Here is a 21559-nt window from a genome sequence, read left to right on the forward strand (position 1 = left end):
ACATCAAAAAAAAGAAAAGAAAAAAGATTTCATAATTTTGTAATTGTATTACAGTGTAGGATACTCGAAGCTGGTCACTTTTTATGCGTTGAAAGCCGCTTGTTTGAATGTGCGACTTTTGAAAGAAATGACCCTACTATGATTCCTATATGCTCAATCTGACATGTTAGATAAAAGCTACACAGTTTGAAATAAATTTTAAGTATTTCCATGGAATATTCTGGAAAACTGTGTTGAGAAGAATGCTGAGGAGATGCCGAGAGAGAGAGAGAGAGAGAGAGAGAGAGAGAGAGAGAGAGAGTGAGTGAGGCGGGGTCAGTGTGTTTTTGGCATCGTTGTGGGTGTAACTAACACTGTCTCCATTCCACCGAACCAACTATTCACATTAAAACTGGCCATGCCAGCTGAACACTGTAGCTAGTCTCCTTTATTATCACCATTCATATCGCCTCCTTTGGACCAGGGACTAGTAAAATTAATCAGTTTGCTGTCGTTTATCGTCTGGTTTGACCTGGTAAGTGCGGATGGTTTCGATGGAGTGACTTTAGCGGATGCTAGCCGTCGCGTTAGCCAGCTCAGGGATCGCCTCATAGCGACTCATCCTATTTTGTATCAACTTATTGATTTTCACGCTCTTTGGTTGTAGTATGATCTTAGTATTTCATACTTAACATATTTAATTAATTTCTACCTTAATGCAATGTGCATATAATGCCCGTATAGTGGATTTAAAGCTGTTTTGTGCCTTAACTGATGTGTGTGGCTGCAGGAATGATGTTGACAGTGCTAAGCTATGAGGCTAACGCGATAGCGTAGAAAGACGTTTATTTCTTACTAGCGAGAATTATATATTCTGTTTATTCTTTAGTGTTTGGCGTGCTTTAAGGCATTAATCACAAACAAATCTGCATCGGTTTTTACAGTGGGTTCCCTTCATTTTTAATTGTAAATGTATCTCTTTTTTTTTTCTTTGCTAGAAGATGCTGCTATCAGTTGGGTGATATTGTTGACAGCTGAAGGTTCAACCTGTAACATTAACTGTCAGAATCACATTCTGTCTGAAAAAAAACAAAAAAAATCCTGTTAAACATATCATTTGAAATATAGGAGAGTGCTTTTGGTCGTCGACGTCCTAAAATAGCTTCAGTTTCGTTTAATTGGGATGTGAAACCTGAATCCTGTATAGAGCTGTTTCTGGAACAGCAGCTGAGGGGGATTGTGCTGTTTAATAATAGCTCAATTTTTTTAATGTTTTGATGGCCTTATTTAATTCGAGTTGTATAAACAAGTGATTTTTAATGCTAAAATGTAGCATTTGGATTTTATTTCGAGTTTAGAAAGGATGAAACCGTTTTTGTTGTATATCCCATATATTTAGTTAGTTAGCTACAAATGGCTCTTGTGAGTGTGAAGACATTACATTTTTAAAAATCTTTTTCCCGTAGTCACGAAAAACTGGAAAAGGCATAAGAATGTTATGGAGAATCTTTTGCAATTCAAGCCATCCTATGCTTGCCTTGTGACCTTGTAAGCCAAATACATTTTCCAGGCGTATGTGAGTGATACAGAGCAAAGTCATTGACTGTTGTCCCTCCTGTTGATATAGATTGTTGTTATATCCTCTTGTTTTGTAGTGCAGCAGGGCCAAGCAAAACCAAACGCATCAGATCTCCCAATGAGCCCTGGACAGGATGTCTGAAAGACTAGACAAACCCTTGCGTTCACACCAGCATGAAACCAGGCTGCTCGTAGCTTCCCAAAACAGAAAAGTGGGCACTAGGATGACTTGTAGCCATTGGCATTCATTGGTTTTTTAGCCTCTATAGCCATTGTGGATACGGCGGTAAGTGACCTGGTTTTTAAAACCTGCTGAACGTGTCTTGTTCAGATTACAGCTAAACCCAGCTGTCCTTGAGGAGATTTCAGCACTGCTTCTGCTTGGCTCATCTCGAAGTGACAGACTCTCTTTAGATTCATCCAACCGCCTGTCATGAAAACAGTTGGAGCACCATATGGGTTGTGAGCTAGATTACGGTTAACTGCTTTCATTTGTAATGCTGTGCATTGGTTCTCCGTTGTTATAAATGTGCTGTAATAAGTTTACTGTACATCATAGCAGAATTATCATTCTGGAAATCAGATCTTGAACATTGCACTAAGTGATTATTGCTATGGTGAGCACAGTCATGTGATGAGCTGCTTTGAATTTTTTTTCAGATAGCAAAAGTGAAAGTTTGCTTCCTGTTGGCGTTGTTCAGGATGTGTGTTTTTTTTTGTGGGAATCAGCGCTGAAGAAAAGTTACACAACTGAAAAAAGATCTAAGCGGAAACATAGCTCAGTTTCGTCTAAATGCAATGCTGTCACTTCCACAGAAACGACGCAATTACATCAGTCGCCCTGAAGAAGTATTTGCATTTTGTAAATTAGCCTGATACTTGCGTCCTATTTTTTGTCAAATGGGCCTGGTTCTAGTTACATAATAATCATCTGGTATTTGTGACTGTGGTACATTATGAAACCGTGGTGTGTCCACCTCATTTGTCTGCTTAGTCAATGTTACTTGCAAATTTAGAGAACAGAAAGTTTTTTCAAATGGAAATCCCAGCGACAACCATTTGCGTTAAACAAATCTACACAAAAACATTTCTTGTGTTTGTCAACCTATGTTCATGAGACTGGCAAAAGAAAAGAAAAAATCACATAAACCTTAATTGAGGAAGGGGCCAGAGTCATATCTAGAGACCAGAATATCATAGACATAGTGAATGTCTAATCAGCTTTGTGACAGCAAGGGTAAGCATAACTTTGTTTTTCAGGAGATGTAAAGATCTAGTTTTGATTTTGTTAATGCAAAATCTCTAATAGGGTTTTTCAGACATTTATCCCTGTAATTTACGTTCAAATTACGTTCAAATTCCAGCCAGCGTTTTTGCTACCTTGAAGGGCACTTCGGGAAGGTGACTCATTTGTAGGGGCATTCCAAACGAAAGTGAACAACTGAATCCCTTGATAAAGGGCCCTTCCACAAGTACGTTAGCTAGGGGTGCATGCCATAGTTACATAATTTTTTTAATTTTTTGTATAGCTCCCTTCGCCAAGTGCGTTCCAAACGGCTACATTATGACATGGGAGCACCCTGTGTATCCGGTCCTACACTGTAAAAAATCTATTGTTGATTTTACTAAAAAAATAAAATAAAGTAACCTGGTTGCCTTAATTTTAAGTTCATTTAAATAAAAAAAAATTTTTTTAACACAATGAAGGAGAATGGATGAATCAAAAGAAACTCAAAATATTAAGTTATCTGAACCACATAAATGATCTAAGTGGATTTGACAAAAGAAAAAATGTTGTGATAACAAATCATGAAAATAATTTTTTTACAGTGTACTCGACCAGCTCTGAGCGGGATTTGAACTGTGGTCTCCGGCGTGGGAGGCGTGCGTGCTAACAAGAACGCTAAAAACCAAAGACGCTAGCGTGCCTCTTGAGGCCAGGGGAGTGAGGTTTACACTCACAACTCTTACTGGCCTACGTCTGTTGTGCCTGCTTACTCCCAAGTCCCCACATCAAGGGATCTGGCCTTCTGAGTGAGTAGGGCATAGGGATGCTAACTTCTGATTGGAATTCACCCTATGTTTAGAGATCATGTGTGAACAGGATCTTTTTAGAAAGATTGGTAAATCAGTCGGGGCAATTTTCTGGAATGAAAAGTTTAACAGCAGAAATTCATTCTGTGTGAACAACCCCTTTATGCCTGTCACTCAGTCAACAAATGTGGGTGGGTGACCTTTAAACACTGCACAATTTTCTTCCTTTTTGATTCTTGACATCACAGAGTTGACCAGTATTTCGTAAAGCTGCTCGTAAAGCCGTTGATTGTGTGAACAGCAGACATGGTGCATTTAACAGAAAAGTCAATCCAACAATTTTACAGTTATTCACAGCGCGTGAAAGTGGCTCCTGCGTTTGTATACTATACATACTGATGAATTTGCTGCATCTCCATGTCGCTGTCTTTTAGGTCATAAGCAAAGATAGACGTAGGCTTGATGAAGTTGTTGTCTTAAGCAGTTAATCTGCGCTCTGACCTCTGCTGCTCTTACTCTGGGTCCCTTCAGAACGTTGTCAGCTGATCAGCCAAGTTTGCAGTTCCTCTTGTTTCCATCCTAATGATTAGGACTGCGTTCAGTGTTGCCAGGGACCACCACACTGCTAGACTGCCATTTTACTTCACGCTTGAACATCCAGTGGTTTAGTATAACCTTCTGGAAATTTCCATTTCCTTGCATAGCTAGCTAGGACTCTTAATCAATAATGTCACAGACATGCTCAAGTTGTTTTTTAAGTGTCAGGACTCATCAGTTGTGTGGCCAGCTGGTTATTTATGAATAATTTATACTTGTCCTCCTTTATTTATTTATTTATTTGTGGATCAGATCTTGTCTGTGATGGTCAGGCTTGATAGGATTTGTTCTTGAAAACGACATGGCGTTTTTGAAGTCACATGACGACTCTCCATCCAGCTTCTGCACAAGGTGGGAAACTTTCTTTTTCTTATATGCAATCCGTGGTATGACACATGTACTTTGTGACATATCGCCTCAGGGTTTTTCATTTGTGCTTTGTCTTGTTATGCTTCTTATTATTAAGTTATTTTCTCCTGCATGACGCATTTCAAAACTGAAATCTGATTCTGATAATTATACAAGACACAGTCTGGCAAACTAATCTAGATCTTCCATGCCACTGAGACCTGTACCTGTTCAACACCATATTGTTCATTTGTGAAGACAGCAGTAGAATAGTGTTAAATCTTTAAGTGAGCTTATGTTTTAGGTTTTGGTTCTGTATGAAATGCTGCCGTTGTCATGACACTCAACGCATGTTGTTTTCTGTCTGGAATCAATACATAATGCAACACCGTCTTTGCGGTCTGAAGGGGTCTATAGATGGCTAAATGGATTCAGTATTCAAATAAATGAAAGGAAGAGAACCATCTGCAATTCAATATGCAAATTTTCAGTAGATTATCACTGCTGGTTCAAAACAAGTTTGAATGGATTTTTTTTGTAGTTTAAGGTTGAATTGCATCCAGTTATGGAGAAGAAGAATAAAAAGCAAAACTGTAAAATTAGTTATCAAGGGGTTTTAACTACTAGTGCCATAAAGTGTTATATCAGAATTTGAATTATTGCTTTTTCACCTCACTGATTGCATGTTACTGCCAGTTACCTGATTGCCAGGTACCACCTACAATAAAGTGCTTTGCCTCAATTACAGGGAGATCGCTTAGATCTAGTGTTAACCTTGAGATCCTTGCCTAAGAAGACTTGCCAAAAGATATCCACTGTTATTAATTAATCATTGGCATTTGAGATTTGGCCTTTGTGCTGTAGGTGGTCCGATAATCTCCTTGTTAGGTCATCTTCAGGACGCTGTTGTTCCAGGGAATGTTCTGGAATTTTGGAAGCCGCTCTTTGTGTATCTATGGCATGCTTTTCTGTGACTGGATCTACAAACTCTCCCTGTGACACCAAATCAGTAATCAGTAACCATAGTGAAACAACTAAGCTTTGCAAACATCATGTCACCAAGGAGATGCGGAGAGAATTGCCTGCAGAAAATTCCAGCATCGTCCCTTTATGTGTTCTCCAGAGCTCTGAGGAATGAGCCAAGGTCATACTGTGCTCTCTGCTAACAATCTAAGTGCTGAGCCGCGTTTAGCTTATCCAACAATGGTGAACATTGTGAGCGAAAGGTCATCATGTTGTGATATGTGGGATTAGAAGCACATCTACTCTCAATTGTCTGCAAACTAAGACATTTGCTGTTAGAGCTCAATTCACACATTATTCCAATTCGTTTTCGGGACATTTTGTTCCTGTTCCACATGCCTGGTGTCCGGCAGCTAGTCGTGGCTAAAGTGTTAAAGAGGTCTGTAATTCGGCACAGTGAAAATGCTCTTAACATTTCAAAAAGTCATTTGAGTAAGTGATAGTACAGATAATGGAGTAGATCTAGTGAACTGTAACACTGTATATATACATTTCAGAGAAAATGTTCTTCCTGGAAAACGTGTATATAGAGGGGGTTGAGGGACTGGACTATTCAACAGTTTTTGGGCCAATAGGATGTTTGTTTGTTTTTTAAAGAAATTATTACTTTTATTCAGAAAAAAAAGTGACAGTAAAAACATTTATAATAATTAGCCTATAAATATATCGATTTCAAAATGCTGTTCTTTTGAACTTTCTATTTATCAAATAAGCCTGAAAAATTGTCATAGTTTCCAAAAATATTAAGTAGCACAATTGTTTATTAATCAATTTTTATTTCCTTTTTTATACTCTTAGGACCAGGAAAGTTACTTTTGAAAGTAATGTGTAACAAATTGTGTTACTCCCCAAAAAAGTAACTAAATGCATTACTTTTTATGGAAAGTAATTCCTTAGATTACTTTTGCATTACATTTTCCTCACCTGGTCTGGGCTTGCTTGTTTGTTATTAATAACAAAGAAAAGTTTCACACCAAAAGTGAAACGAATAAGTCTCAGGCTGAAGGAAATGCAAATTCACACCTGTACAGTAGAGGGCGCAGCTCAAACAAATCTTACATCTGTGCTGCTGTTCTGTATTGCAGAAGAATTGAAGAAAGTTCAACACTTACTTGAGAAAAAAAAAAAGAAGAAAAGTAACACAAATGTAATGTTTAACTAAAGTCATTTTTGCTTATTAGTATGGCTAAATTGGACCCTCAAAGTTCAGCAGCAAAGACATTGCTTAATAAAGTGAGATTAAATACATAAAGTATATTTGTATTATATAACATAAAATTATTGGAGGTTTGCGTGATATTCTGAGTTTGCATTTCACAGTTTTTATTAATTTTGAGGAATACTGAATCTGTTTTTGTGCAAATGAGCAATGCATGCTCACAATTAGTCTAGAACTACAATAACCATCATGTTCACACAGCGCACACAACACATCTGCACTTACTCCCTATTGCTCTCAACATAGGGTATATTAGAAAGAAAGAAAAAAAGTAGCCTGCGTTACTTATTAGAAAAAGTAACTCAGATATTTTGTTGTAAATGTAACAGTAATGCATTCCTTTACTCAGTATTTGAACAAAAGTAATCTGATTATGTAACTCATGTTACTTGTAATGCGTTCCCACTTGGAAGTGCTTGTAACATTTATTAATATTCCTTTTTTAAGAAAAATGAAAGTGAAGCATCAAAGCTCTCGGTAGCATGATTGGAAACCTTGTTTGGATTAAAATTCGACTTTGTAATAAATGCTGTTCATGTGATGCCATATGCAGAGGGGTGAGCAGATTGCTCTCTGTTTCTCTTCTTAATTGAGATTTACACTTCAGCAGATATGTTTTTCAGACCGCAGATGTCCATTAAATGAATAAGTGGTTTGTAAATTTGGCCCAGCTGATATTAATCAGAAGGATTATTATCCGTTTTAATGCATTTGCTGATGCTGCTGTTTTCTTGTGTTTTATTTCCTCCAGCTTAACCACTAACGTCCTGAACAGGATTTGCGGTCTGTCAATGAGGAACTACAGGCTCATCTTCTGCCACAACCTGAAGCAGCCATAGATGAATATTTCTTTTACTACTAGTGAGTGGAGCAGGAGATAAAGTTAACTTCTGGGCGTTTGTACTACAAGGTGAGCCCGCTATGACAAAAACTCTATTTATATCACAATTGTCTTCTGAAATTCTTCTTTATGATGTTGTAATTGAAACTAAAATGATGTGAGACCAGCTGCTGTTGTCATGAAGACATCAGCTGTCTCGACAGATCAAGTTCAGATTGTGTGCATTTCTTAACATACAGAATGCTAATCAGATCCAGTTGCAGAGTTTTTCCCTTTACGACATTAACAGCTTGTGCACTGTGGCAGTATGGTTTGTGATGGCATGTTGAACGAGATGGCAGCCACCTGCTACCATCATTAGAATTGGCGTGCCGCATCTGACGGCTGTACGATCAAACGCTCTACTTGCGTACGCTCTCCTCATCTCTACACTCACACATGATAAGAACCATCGCTTCCGTGATGGGAGAGGTCCCGCTTCAATTTTCAGCTTGTTTTGTTCTTGTTGTCCGGAGTTTGTTGTTGGAGTCCGCGCCCCACCCATGATAGCGTGTTTGTACAGGGAGGTGACGAGTACGTGACCTTGTTCTCGCCATCTCTCTCTGTAGACGGACTGAAGCAGCCAGGCTGTGGAGGCGATGAGGAAGAGCCTCTCTACTTCCCTCAGCGACTCCCTCAGCACGGCCAGAGTGTTTGGGATCCCCCTGGAGGAGGTGCAGCACAGCGGGCAGCCAGGACATGAGGTCCCCCTACTGGTCAGGAGCATCGTAGAGTACATTGAAGAGCACGGTGAGTGAGGGGGGACCCTGATGATTTGTGTTGCTTTCTTTCTATCCTTTATTTATTTGTTTTTAGCTTTCATCAATAGCAGCAAAATAGCTACTATCTTACTACCAGGGATAAGATCGAAGACGGACCAGAAAGTACTTTTTTAACAATGAAATCATGGTTTTAGGACATTTCTGACCCCTTTAGACAATAAATGTGAAATGTATTCCTGTGATGCAAAGCTGCATTTTCAGTATTATTACTCCAGTCTTCAGTGTCAAATGATCCTTCAGAAATCATTATAATATGCTGATTATGAAACATTTCTTATTATTATCAAAGTTAAAAAAGAATTGTGCTGCTTAATATTGTTGTGGAAACTATGATTTCAGGATTTTAAAATATATTAAAATAGAAAAGTTATTTTAAATTATAATATTTCACTAAATTAATGTTTTACTGTATTTTTGATCAAATTAATGTAGCCTTGGTCATCTTAAGAGACTTGTTTAAAAGACACTTATAACATACAGTAAACTATTAAATGGTAATGTAATTGATATGAAATGGTTTCATATTAATTGTGTATAATACTTTAAAAAAATTACTTTAACCTTTTCACACGTAAATGTAAAAGATTCTAGCTGTGAGTTTTTTTTTTTTAAGGTGACCTTTATTTTAGAACTTATTGCCTTATTGTTATTATTATTATTATTATTATTAACCTTTATAATGATCATGTTAGCTGATCTATAACGCGCAATGGGCCATATCTGTACAACACATCAATTCATCCACTCCCAAAATACATGAAAGTAAGTGGCCGGTGAGGTGGGAGAAGAATGGAATAAATGTTATAGTTACCGAATACCTACACAATGTGTATCTGATAAGATGAAAACGTCATCAATTACGTCTGTATGATGTACAACGTTCTAATCACAGTTCTGTGATCGTATGCATCAAAGGGTTAAAGTAGTCATAAATGCGACAAGGTTGTGAAACAAATGAGTATATAGGATCAAAAAAGCATCTTAATAAGATTAAATTGACAAATAGTAAACCTATCTGGATAGCTTCATAAATGTTGTAACAACTCAAAGAAGCAGAGCTTGCAGAACATGATGTTTTCATCTGATAAAGCTAAAAATGTTGTTTGGTCTGTATGATGGGAGTGGCCTCTCTGAACTCCCTGATAAAAGATGGACTTCCTTTATTTTGCAATATTACAGAGTCAAAAGCGAAAAGAGGAACATTATTCAGGCCGGGGCTTTTATAATGACACTATATCATTATAGACTTTCACCTACTAATTAATGTCCACATAAATGCCAAGTCCTTCCTGTTTTACTCTTTTTAAGCTACTGCTATTAGCAAAGCTCTCACACATCATGCAGACTGTAAATATATTTGTAATAATTTTTTGCCCTTTTTTAAACTCTAGCACAGGCAGGATGTTGAAAATATGTTGGAAGTGTTGTTAAGTCCTTGAAAGGGGTTTAGCCACCGCTGTTGTTTCCAAACACCAGCTCTTCCTCTGTGAGTTCAGCATACTGGCATTTCTCCTCCACTTTTTCATTTGGAAGGATGTTTTTGTTCTGAGGCTAATTTAGACATAACAGGGAGCGACGCGGTGGCTTCCCCTTATGCGGTGTAGAGTAGACTCTTATGTACACACGCAGAGCACCAGGGATGGGAACTGAGACAGACCAGCTAATGCTTATTTGCCAACAAAGCTGTTAGGAAGCTTCTGATCTGATCTGGCAAAAATCAGCAGTTTGTTTTAAAAGAGCTTCAGTCAAGAAGTCAGCCGTAAAGAATATCCATTATTGGTTTTATTCAAAACATTCGGGCTGAAGAATGTAAGCTAGTTCAGCAGGACTGTTTCATTAGCTCATAAATCATAGACGGAGAGAAACGTAGCTGATGTTTTGTTGACAGAGCTGACTAAAGGGATTATGAGTTTAACCTGCAAGCTGCTCCGTGCAGTGATTCAGCGATTAGAATCTCTTGTGTTAAAATGTCTATACATTGTGCTGTGAGCATGTTTGTCTTAGTGAGGTATGTGTTTGCGTTTTGTAGGAGCGCTGCACCTGAGTCTGTTTCTAGTGAACGGGAACGCAGAACGCGTGGAATGGCTCAGGCAGCGCTACGACAGCGGCGTTGAAGTGAATCTGGAGAAAGAGGCCGACCTGGCGTCTGCCGTCAGCCTGCTACGCCTCTTCCTGCAGGAGCTCCCCGAGCCCGTCATCCCTGCAGGCTTAAAGGCGCAAATCATGCAGCTCTATCAGGGTGGGTGAAGCTTTCACACTGCCTTCTTCTGCCGCTCTGTTTTGACCTCCTGGAATGTTCTGCCCACTTTACAAACTTGTAATGTAATTGCATCATCAAAGCACGCCCGTTCTTTCACACCTTTGCATCAGCCAGCTCGCCATTCTCTTAACTTCACATCATCATAAATGCACATCCCTCTGAACTTTTTCCTCATTATGACTGATGGTTTGTTTGCTTCCTTTAGACTACAGCAGTGAGGAAGAGCTGGGCAGAAACATGAAGTACTTCCTTCAACAGCTGCCGCAGGTCAATTACAGCTTGCTCCGCTTTCTGTGCCGCTTTCTGTCCGGTGTGGCGTCTCTTCAGGAGGAGAGCTGGAGCATAGGGGCTCTCGCCGCAGTCTTCGGGCCAGACGTTTTCCAGTAAGACTCTTTTGCATTTCCTGGCAATTCGTGTTAGCTGTCTTGCTCACAATTTATAAAGAAGCTGCATGAGAGAAATTAATGTTGGAGGAGCAAACAGTCATTTTTTCCAGCACAACACATTTTGTCTTGTGTAGGCGCACACAGAAACGTTTTTTTTTGTTTTTGTTTTTTTCACAGTTTCGATTGTGTGGGAAAACCTTAAATATGGTGAAATGATAAACAGCTAAGACTAATTTAAATGGTAGAGTAGATGGTGTATAGTAGTTGACTGTCTGATCAATTCTGCAGAGATTAGTGAAAAAAATTATAGCTGAAATTTGTCATTTCTGCAGCATTAGTGTCACCAAATGGAATAACAATGAAAATATTGATTGTTTTGAAACTGCTTCCTAAATACTCCCCTCCTGTTTGCCATAGTGCCCTATACTCACACCAATGGTTCAGCCAATGTTTTAGAGTCAGGCTGGTTGGATGCTCAAACAAATGGAGCAATGTTTTGATACCACCACAGAGTCAGTGTTTACACTGAGTAAATACATATTAAGCTGATTTAGAAGTATTTTAAGTTAAAATGGCACACGGAAAATTCAACTTTATAGTGATTCCTGCCTTCTACGTTCTGCAGTTTAGACACAGATGTGGAGGATCTGAAAGAGCAGGAGTCAGTCAGCCGTATTCTGGCTGAACTGCTGGAGAACCAGGAGGAATTCTTTGACTCGGAGGAGGACGATGACATCTCCAACACCAATGACTACAGCTCCATTAATGACCAGGTAAACTTTCTTGCAGCTGTGTTGATGATGCTGTCATTGGATACTGTGAAAATCTGTTATTCATTAAGTTCTGAAAAGTTAAAGGGATAGTTCAACCAAAAATGACAATTCTGCCATTAATTACTCACCCTCATGTCGTTCCAAACCAATAATACTTTCGTTCATCTTCGGAAAACAAATGAAGATCTTTTTGATAAAATCTGAGAGCTTTCTGTCCCTCCAATGACAGCTATGCAACTACCACTTTGACGCTTCAAAAAGAAAGAATCATAAAACTAATCCATATGAATTGAGCGGCCACTGGACGTGAATTGTTGGATTCAGATGTTAATAGCCTGTTTATTTTGGAAAATAAATATGAAATGCATATAATTTGTAGTAAGTCCTCTTTTAAGTTTAATTATAGTAATTCGGCTGAAGCGGACAAAGATGCAAACTAAATTGCAAACAGATCTAGCAGTGAATTAAACAACAAACAAATTTGTGATTTGTGAAAAGTTTTTCCTGGAGTAATATCACTGAGATGTATTGTACAGGCTTCATTAATAGTGGTTTGTGTTACTTAACCTAAACCAAACCCTAAAGAGTGTAAACAAATAGCAGATGCTTGTAATTATTTGGAGCTAATGGATAAAGTGTGGTGTGTGTAAAACAGGACCTATCGGTGTTTATACTTTGCCAATGTTACACTATAACAAATATTTTAAAGAATGATGACAGAATATTCCCATAAATGTTGACATTTCACATTTTGTGCTTTGAAAAATGATGATAAAAGAGTCTCTTTGGAAAATATTAATGATTGGATCAGTTTCAACCTGTAACAGTGTTAAAATATCAGTTATCAGCCTCATATTTCCTGATCAGTGTGCTGCACTTACAAATGCAGCTTTGGGGGCTATTTATTTATTTGTGTTCTAGATCAATGGGATTAGCGTAAGTCGGTTTTAGCTTTGCTTCTCGCGAAATACTTGCACAAACCTTGCAAATGCGATATTTGAGTTTTGAAAGACGATTATTTACTTATGCTTTGTTTGTTTAAAGCGTGTAAATTTGTGCCACCCGCCCCAGTTCCAGGTGGAAGCAGCGCTTTACACAGGCCAGATTTGAATCAAAGAAAAGGGAGAAGCAGTGTTAGAAGGTTATTATGTCTGCAGTGTTATGTAATACACTGAAAACCATGCAAAGGCATGTCTCCTCCGTTCAGTGTGTCTGTGAGTGTGTTTGCAGACTGCAGGTTCCCTCACACCAAAGGAATGACTGTTATTTTGTTTTCTTTGAAAGTGCAGATTGTTTTAAATCTCGTTTGTGTGACAGTCTACATCCTTTTAAGGATCTCAAGATTTCTGACCTCACAAGACTTTACATATCTGCTTTCTTCATATACACAGGAAATAGTCAATAATGGGCTGTAAATACTTTCCACAAGACATCTTGTGTCACAAATTCTTGCTTGTGTCAGACTTGCAGAAAAAGAGGATACAGCCCTTTTGTACAATACAATACTAACTGCAGTTACATAACTGGGTGATGTAAGCTTGGTACCGGCACCTGTGCTGGTTTCCAGGGATGTCTCTGAAGGGGGTGGATTGGAATCCACCGCTGCTTCAATGTATATGAAACGAGTGATTATAATTAAGGTATTAATCAATACTTTTCCTTCTAAATATCAAATGATTTGAATGACTTCTCTGGAGATTTTACAAGTTACCAGTGTGATTACTGAAATACATTTTTATAAAACATCTCGTTTTCATAACGAGCAGAATTATACAGATTTCCTGGTTTATTATAAAGACAACCTGGTGAGCTGCCTTACTTTCTAATCTCTACATAGGCAGCTGCCTTTTAGGCAACATCCTAACCCATCATTTAACCGATCATTACTGATCTGAAATGCTTTATAACTCATAACTGATTCTAATAGTGCTGCAGGGATGGCATGTTTTTAGGCCAAAACCCAGAAACAAGTTAATATTTTGGCACTTGGGACTACAGAGGTTGAGAACTGTTATAGCTTAAACTTTCAGGGAACATGTTTATTTATTTATTTTCTTAAAGATTGAAAGAGTTGTTGGCAGTAGGTTTGTTTATAGTTTGCATTTAGTTTTTTACTTCTGTCAATTGTATTTAGGCTTCAGAATGCGTAAAAGATTAACACGTTGAACAAAACGTGTAGGAATTATAAACGTTTGTTAGTCACAGAGCTTATTTTCCGCAATAATCCAAAAGCCATGAATGGATAAATCCTCTTTGTGGAGGGAACCAGGGAGATGCTAACTGGCCTACACAAATATGCCATCACTCTAGCTAACTTTATTGAGTTTGATGTTAATGTTAATAAAGTTAACAACATATGCATAAAAATTTAGTATTCACAAATATTTTTTAAAATAGTACATTTTAAATGAGGTCCAGCTCACACAGAAGTCATTTTCAAACCAAGCAGCTTAGTGTTGGTCAACATGGTGAATTTGCGTGACCAGCTTGAATAATTACGAAAAGTGCTCAGGGAACTCTTTCGCTCTAACATGAAAGTCCAGAATTCTTGAATTTCTATTGAAATTCTTAGATTCACCATTAGTACCAATATTCTAGACCAGCCTTTCACAACAATGATGACTTAAAATGCTCTCTAGGTAGGATCACCCAGGGCTCGAGTCTGCTTGTAGCTGAGCCACAGGCTCCCTTGAAGCATAGTTCAGGTTGATACAGAGGATCTTATTTGCTTCAGTGGGTTCCTCTGCAGACATGCTCGGAGGTACTAGACGCTTCAGTCATCCCACTGCTGAGAAGGTCCTCCCTACTGTAAAAGACAGCTTGGGAAGCATTAGAAACAGAAGGGGCAGGAACAAATTTGTGTAGAAGGGGGAAGGTCCTGGCTGACCTATCTGGATTCGGGCCAGTGCTCAAGGATCTGGCATATGCTGAAACGAATATGACCATAAATCACAGATTTATTTCTAAGGGTTTCTCGCTTGAGAGCCTCTCCCACTCTCTAATCACATGTCTCACCCAGGGCTCACTGAGATGAGACGGAGCTGACTTGTGTAAATGTTTGGCCCTTGTCAAGGTTGGCGTGCATTAAGGGTTGAATAAAGCGTTTGGGCTCGGCAGGGTTTGTTACATAAGTTTGTTATGTGCCTAAGATTAAGTCATTTTGATAATTGCACATTACTAAGAGATGGACCATGTCCTGCCCATCTAAGGAGAACGATTTATTATCTATGACTGGTGATTGACCATGACCTAATCTCCATCGCAACACTGGTTGTTATGTGTTTTATCATTCAACCTCTGGTGACTGCCCTTTTGTTCTTCAAATTCCTGTTTCTGCCCAGAAGTGTTCGGACCTGTTGTGGACCGACACAAAAATAAAGCAGGTCATCTTTCCACACACATCCGCCCAGTTGCCGAGCCTGTTTTTCTCATCCTCGGAGGCTGTTAGATGTTTTCTCCATTCGTGTGGGCTGTTTTTCCTGTTTGGTTGGTGCGTGCGCTTGACAGCTTTTTTTACTAATTAATGAAGAGCGTCTTTAATTAGAGTCTCAGTCAGCTCTCTGCTGTTGGTTTTTGTATGCAGATGTTGTTGTATAATCTGTAGACCACGCATTAATAAGGCCTCTGAGGCCAAACAAAGGCTGAGTTTCTGCATGCTTCAGCTTCTTGGAGGTATTAAAACATCATGGATGAACCCGTGAGGATATTTCCCCCGCCCTGGCTTCAGCATCCATACTTAAGACTACATGGTTGTTTTTTGACAGCATAAAACGCTATTGAAGACAGTGTTCGACAGGGACCGTTTGAGTCACTCAATGTTACCTGCTCTTTCCACCGCAAGAGTGATGTAAACAACACAGGAGTCCTTTTCATCTGTCAAGTTTTGCATTGCTCATTTTATTATAACACCTAAATTACCATTATTAATGTTGTTTTGTTTTTTTTTAGTTGTTTTTTTACTGTTGTACAAGTCCACAAATTCATGCTGGATCTTTACACAGAGGCACCTCAATGAGCTATGCTATTGATTTATTTATTTATTTATTTATTTATTTTTGCATTGCCATTTCCTCAGTTCAATTGAATTGACATTTATTTGTAAAGCGCTTTTCACAATATGTATCGTTTCAAAGCAGCTTCACAGAAAATGCATGTGTCTACATTACAATTTTGAGTGATCCTCTTTGAGTGATCAGATTTGAAAGCAGATCAAATCAAATGTGTGGTCCCTAAAGATCCACACCTACAGTATAAGACACTAGTGTGGAGAAATATAATGTGACAGGCTTAAAATTGCATAAAATTGCAAAGTCTGGAGCTTGTCCAAAAGACAATCGAGAGGGAACAGTGGCTGTAGGCATACAGAGATGTGAAATGTGAGATGTGAAAATACAGTCATCCTCAGAGCCGTTCTCGGCAGCCATTCTGCACACTGCATGTGACTCATATCTACATGGCCACTGAACAGCAGCCCCGCTCGACCAATCAGATGTAGAGGGAAATGGTTGCTATGGCAACATGGCAGCGATACTGCAGCAGATGCGGTGTGCATTTGATCATGTGCTAGTGCCAAAGTTAGTCTGATATTAAATACTGTTAGGTAGATTTACACATAGATGTGTAGCCCTGAACAACATGTGCAATGGTTTGATTTCCTCTAGCTGACTGTTTGGCACATTTTTCATACATACTGTAGACTCTTGCATTATCTAACTCTCTCGTGTCCCCAGGAAAACCACACTAGTAATACAAACAAGCACTTAGATACATAACGATAAGGGGATGTTGACTTCTATGAAAGTCAGGTGCTGTAATGCAGTAAATGCAGTAAATGTAACTAATATGAGTTAATTGTCTCATATTAGATTCAACTTGTTACATTTATTAATTAAACTAATAATAAAAAAAAAGTTTTAAATTGATAAAATAACTATAAAGATTGTAGCTACTTCATAACATTAGTTACATGGCAGCATTACATAACTTCCTGTAGTTATCGCCAAGGAATGTGTGATGTCACCAGTTGCACCCACAGCATGTGTGATCTGCGTGTAAATTAGGCTCCCTGCAGATAATCAGCATAGGTGCTGGGCATTACATAATGCCTTAATCTCGCAGGTGTGTTAGATGTTGACATGTAATATAACTTATGATGAATTAGAAATAAATGCTGCTGAAGTAGTGGTAACAGGGATATGGTATTTAAATGTCCCCTTTTCTCACCCCCACAGATCACTGAGCTCCTGGAAGAAGAGAAGTTGGAAGCTTGCGAGGAGCTCCCGCGAGACGGAGAGGATGGTCCCTCCTCCCTGTCCCCTAAACATGACCACGTCGCCCCCTCCTCCAGGTACAAGCAACCCCAGTTTTAGAAATGTCTTCATCTGGGATCTGTCTAGTCTGTGCTGTGGTCCCTCTCAGACATCTCCCTGTGATATTTAATATGAGCATGTATGGTTAACTATAGTTAATGGTTATATTTAAATAGATATTTCCACTGAAGTAGCTTCAGTGTATTTAGCTACTTTTTGTTTGTAGGTTGTAGATCAGTTAATTGCTTTCCCCAAAGAGTAGATTGACTGTAGCTTAACTGCTTTAAATTATCAAAAGCTTGTAGCTTCCTCAACACTTTATCTATGTATGTGCGAGGAGCTCATGGCATTGCTGGTCTGGTGTCGTCTCTGTTTCAAAGCTTCTGTGATCTCCATCAGCCTGCTGTGTTGAGACCCATAACTGACCTATCCGCTGTCTGAGCCGTGATCTTTCTTGGCCTTTGTCCCTCTGCACCTCAATCGGGACACACTTTCAGAGGGCAAACTCAAATTCCAGTGTCCTAATTGTCAGATGGCCTTACATTGATGTCAGGTTATAAAGGTAGTATTCAGAGCCATATCAAGTAGGGATGAGTCACGATTTTCAAGTATCCGATTAGTTAATTTTTTTTTATAGAATATCGAATAGGTTGTGCGATTGTTGTCTTTAAAAAAATCCCCATGTTTTCCGTTCTGATGCGGTGGTGACACGTTCATGTAACCAGAGGGTGGTGATGCCAATAACACATCTAAAAGCTGTCAATCAACTCTCAGACAAAAGAAGAAGAAGAAACATTGTCTCACATCAGAGCATGTGAGTGGGATGGTAATATTTCCTCCAGAGCGGAGAGCGCCTTTCTGAAGATCCCACTCCGCTCGCTTAACCCAGAATAATGCCCTTTGTGACATGCTGGTTCGAAATATATAAAAATAAGTAGGGCTGCCCGTGCAAGTTTTTTTTTCTAGTCGACTAGTAGTTTAGTAGCCATTAGTCTAATCGCATATTTATATTAATTTAATTACTTAAATATATATGGGAGAGAATAAACCATAATGAGCGTTTTCATAATATATTGCCTATTCCGCATCTCAAGCGCACGCATAAAGCTTGCCACAAAGAACCGGCAAAAGTAATGATTATGCATGAGACATTTTAATTGTTTATTAATTAACTAGTGTTTTTTGTGTCAGTGTCGGCTGCAAAGATAAAGTTGACGATGCTGACTCTTCGCAGTAGTGAACGCGCCTTTAGAGAGAAATGCACACTTCATACGAATTAGCCTAAATAAACAGAGAGTAGCCCGTTTCTTTTCGTTTTGAATTTTGTTTAAAAGTAGACATTTCAAGCTTTCTATAGATATATTTCTCAGGTCTGTGAGGCAAGTAGCCTTTACGCTGAGTTTCGGTTCATTTATGAGAAGAGCTCCAGTTCACGAGCAATGCAAGTGACCGTGCCAGCGCCTCCGTGTCCTGATTATATTGTCTGCTATATTTGCTTCTTATTTATTAAATCCAAGCAATTGGTTGATGAAACATTGATTAAAATTAAGATACAATTTATACAAAACAAAACTTAATTAAGTGGTCAAAATCATGTCTGACCCACTCCAAATGTCTCCCGATATATTGGGCTATGATCCTATCTTACTCATCTAATGTGGTTCCCTTTTCATATAATCAACATAGATTAAATAAAAAAATAAACATTATATTATTTAAACATAAATATAAAACTTATGTTAAAGTTATATTTAAGCATCACACCGCTTCGCTCACATGCTCTGGTGTGTAGCCTATACATGCATGTGTGCGTGCATGTGGGGGAGGGGTGCGATTTTCAAATAATAATTTAATAATACCCAGCGATCTTCGAATATTATTTTTGTTTGAAATGCCCATCCGTAATATCAAGTCAATACGCCTTTTTTATGTGTAGCTGTTTTTATAGACATGCTCTGGATTTTAAACATGGTATGTAAGGGTGTGTAGTGTATAATTAATGGCTGTCATTAACCTGTAGCTCTTCCCACGAGACGTTGGGCTGTCTGCTGAGAGGTGTCTGGTTAGGTAACACAAAATGAATTGGTAGCTTGTTTCTGTCTGATACAATCTAAATTGGATAGATGTTTTGGATTAAGACTAAATGGAGAGAATGTGAAACATTCGTAACTCAAATCATTGATAATGACAATAAGGTAACAGTGTTTGGCCCAACCGCTCCTTGTTTAAGGTGATTAAATGCTTTAACCTTTAATACTAATAAACAGACAGCCATGCGAGTTGGCGTGTATCAAAACAACATGCACAGTTTAGAAATCCTTGACTTTGCTAAAGCGAGACAAAGATTTGTATTTTTTTGGAAAGAATGCAAGAAAATGTTTGTTTCGTTTTGGCTCAGCCACTGTCAGTGGTTTTGTTTCCTCAACCGCTCCCTTCTAAGGGTCTTTAGAAGTGAATGATATGAAATGCTCATAGGCATCAACTTCATGCACCACAGTAATGGCACAAGAACCTTTACTCATAATTGATTTATGATTTTGACATGTTGCCCCCATACCTCCCTAGAGAGACCAAGGTCCACCCACCACAGTCTCATAAAACCCTGTGGGAAACATTGTATATGATCTTGTTATCAAAATAAAAATCTAATTATAATTAATACCTAAACATGATAATTCTTCAGCCAGTTGAATGTATGCTCATGATCAGGATTTTACTATCTCCACCCTTATTTTGAGCCAAGTAAAATCCTAATAATATGTTCATTTGGTGCTCAAGAAACATTTCCTATTTTCAATGCTGAAAACAATTGTAATGCTTATTATTTTTGTGGAATCAGTTATTTTTTTAATTCTTTGAATAATAGAAAGTTCAAAAGAACACATTTTAATGAATTAATTAAACATTTTTTTTGTAATAATGTAAAAGATTTTACTGTCTATTTTATGCATCCTTGCTGACTGAAATAAGTTTTTTAAAAAGAAATGTATAGTCTTAGTGATCCCAAACTTTTGAAAAGTAGTGTATATTTTTTGTCTGCTTTCTTTTTATTTCACTTGTTGCAATGCATTCTGGTATTAACTTTTTTATGAAGGATACATGCCCTGCTGGCTTACAATTTGACCAAGATGAGGTCTTATAAAGCAGCATGATTTACTGACTATTCAAACAACCTTTGTGTCAGGATTGCAGATGTGATGCCTTAAAATAACGTCTTGATGGGCATCTCACTAGGTTATGAAACAGAGCTGTCGTGTGCATTTATGTTGCATAAAACAAGAACCCCACCAAAACAAGTTCAGACCATCTTCAGTGTGAGGCAAAGCTCCAGACGTCCTGTTTGTCTACTAGAATAATATCTTGGGTACACTTTGCTAATCCTACCCACTTTGAAGTGTTTAGTCTCTGCATGAGCAGCTTTGGATGGCAGCTGCTGCAGTAATTTCAAGTCAGATGCAAGCAAACACTATGATCAGCAGGGAAATGGGCAGAGCAAAGCTGCTAATTAATATGAACACATCCAAACGCTCTGGATATAACAAGCTGTTCATCAGTGTCAGGTTAAAAGATTCGTCCACAGCTCTTTTAAGCAAAAAATAAATAAATAAATATATATATATATATATATATATATATATATATATATATATATATTGGACGTTTTTACCAGCATTTCTTATGTATAAGTATATTATGAAACCATTTGCACATCGATTTTTCTTCCAATTCACCATGCAAAAATGTCACGATTATTTAATTGAGTTACTTGATTGTTTTGTAATTTATTTTCTTTGCAGTGGTGGTTTACTGTTTTAGAGAAAAGGCAGCAGCAAAACCACACATTTCATTCAAATGGTCATAAGACAGCAAAACATTTTTACATGTATTACTAAATTGTGGCTGGTTTTTTTGTGTGCAAAACCTTCAGTGCCAATATAATTGGACTTTAAAAAAAGTATGTCATGTCACTTATAAGGCCACGAAAGCTTTCAAATCGTGAATCCCCTGAAGGACGTGAGCCGTGTCACGACAGAGACGTACAGGAGCATTGTTATTTTTTGATGCTGTGATGCTATCTCTAATGGCCTGTCATTCACAACAGTTGCAAATAACATTTTATGGCTTTTATGATATGTTATAAGGAACTCAAATGGCATTTTTGCTGTGTCAGGATAGCAAATATAATCGATGATTAACTTCAGAGAATGCAATTTACTTTGAACTATGCTATAAATACTTCCAAGCTGTATTTTGGAATATCCAATTATATAGTTATCATGTTTTGTAAAATTGCTTTATTGCTGTATAATTTGACATGTTTATCAAATCACCAGTGGAGATATGGTCTCATATACTTGGAGTCAGAACAGGTTAACCGGCAGTCATGTGTG

The 21559-nt window shown here is 38.1% G+C and overlaps 1 protein-coding gene and 1 long non-coding RNA gene across 5 annotated transcripts in view; one reads left to right on the plus strand and one right to left on the minus strand.

Annotated features, from left to right (window-relative positions):
- Nucleotides 1-332: 332 nt before the first annotated feature.
- fam13b (family with sequence similarity 13 member B) overlaps nt 333-21559 on the plus strand; it is a 47769-nt gene continuing 26542 nt past the window's right edge. For 2 of the 4 annotated variants that reach the window (XM_082178132.1, XM_082178131.1), the window contains exons 1-8: nt 334-514; nt 4441-4539; nt 7530-7688; nt 8228-8408; nt 10470-10679; nt 10906-11083; nt 11712-11859; nt 17091-17206. In XM_082178132.1, the coding sequence (XP_082034258.1) occupies nt 8258-8408; nt 10470-10679; nt 10906-11083; nt 11712-11859; nt 17091-17206 (803 nt within the window). In that variant the 5' untranslated portion in view covers nt 334-514; nt 4441-4539; nt 7530-7688; nt 8228-8257. Of the gene's footprint in view, nt 515-4440; nt 4540-7529; nt 7689-8227; nt 8409-10469; nt 10680-10905; nt 11084-11711; nt 11860-17090; nt 17207-21559 lie in introns of all 4 variants that reach the window. The other 2 variants (XM_082178129.1, XM_082178130.1) reach the window with 2 other exon arrangements.
- Nucleotides 18356-20051, minus strand: LOC309504841. The gene is made up of 2 exons (XR_014208195.1): nt 18732-20051; nt 18356-18663 (listed from the first exon to the last, which is right to left on the minus strand). It is a non-coding gene; the product is annotated as an uncharacterized lncRNA (long non-coding RNA).

This window comes from Leuciscus leuciscus (assembly GCF_965113295.1).
Source record: "Leuciscus leuciscus genome assembly, chromosome: 8".
NCBI classification, from domain to species: domain Eukaryota; kingdom Metazoa; phylum Chordata; class Actinopteri; order Cypriniformes; family Leuciscidae; genus Leuciscus; species Leuciscus leuciscus.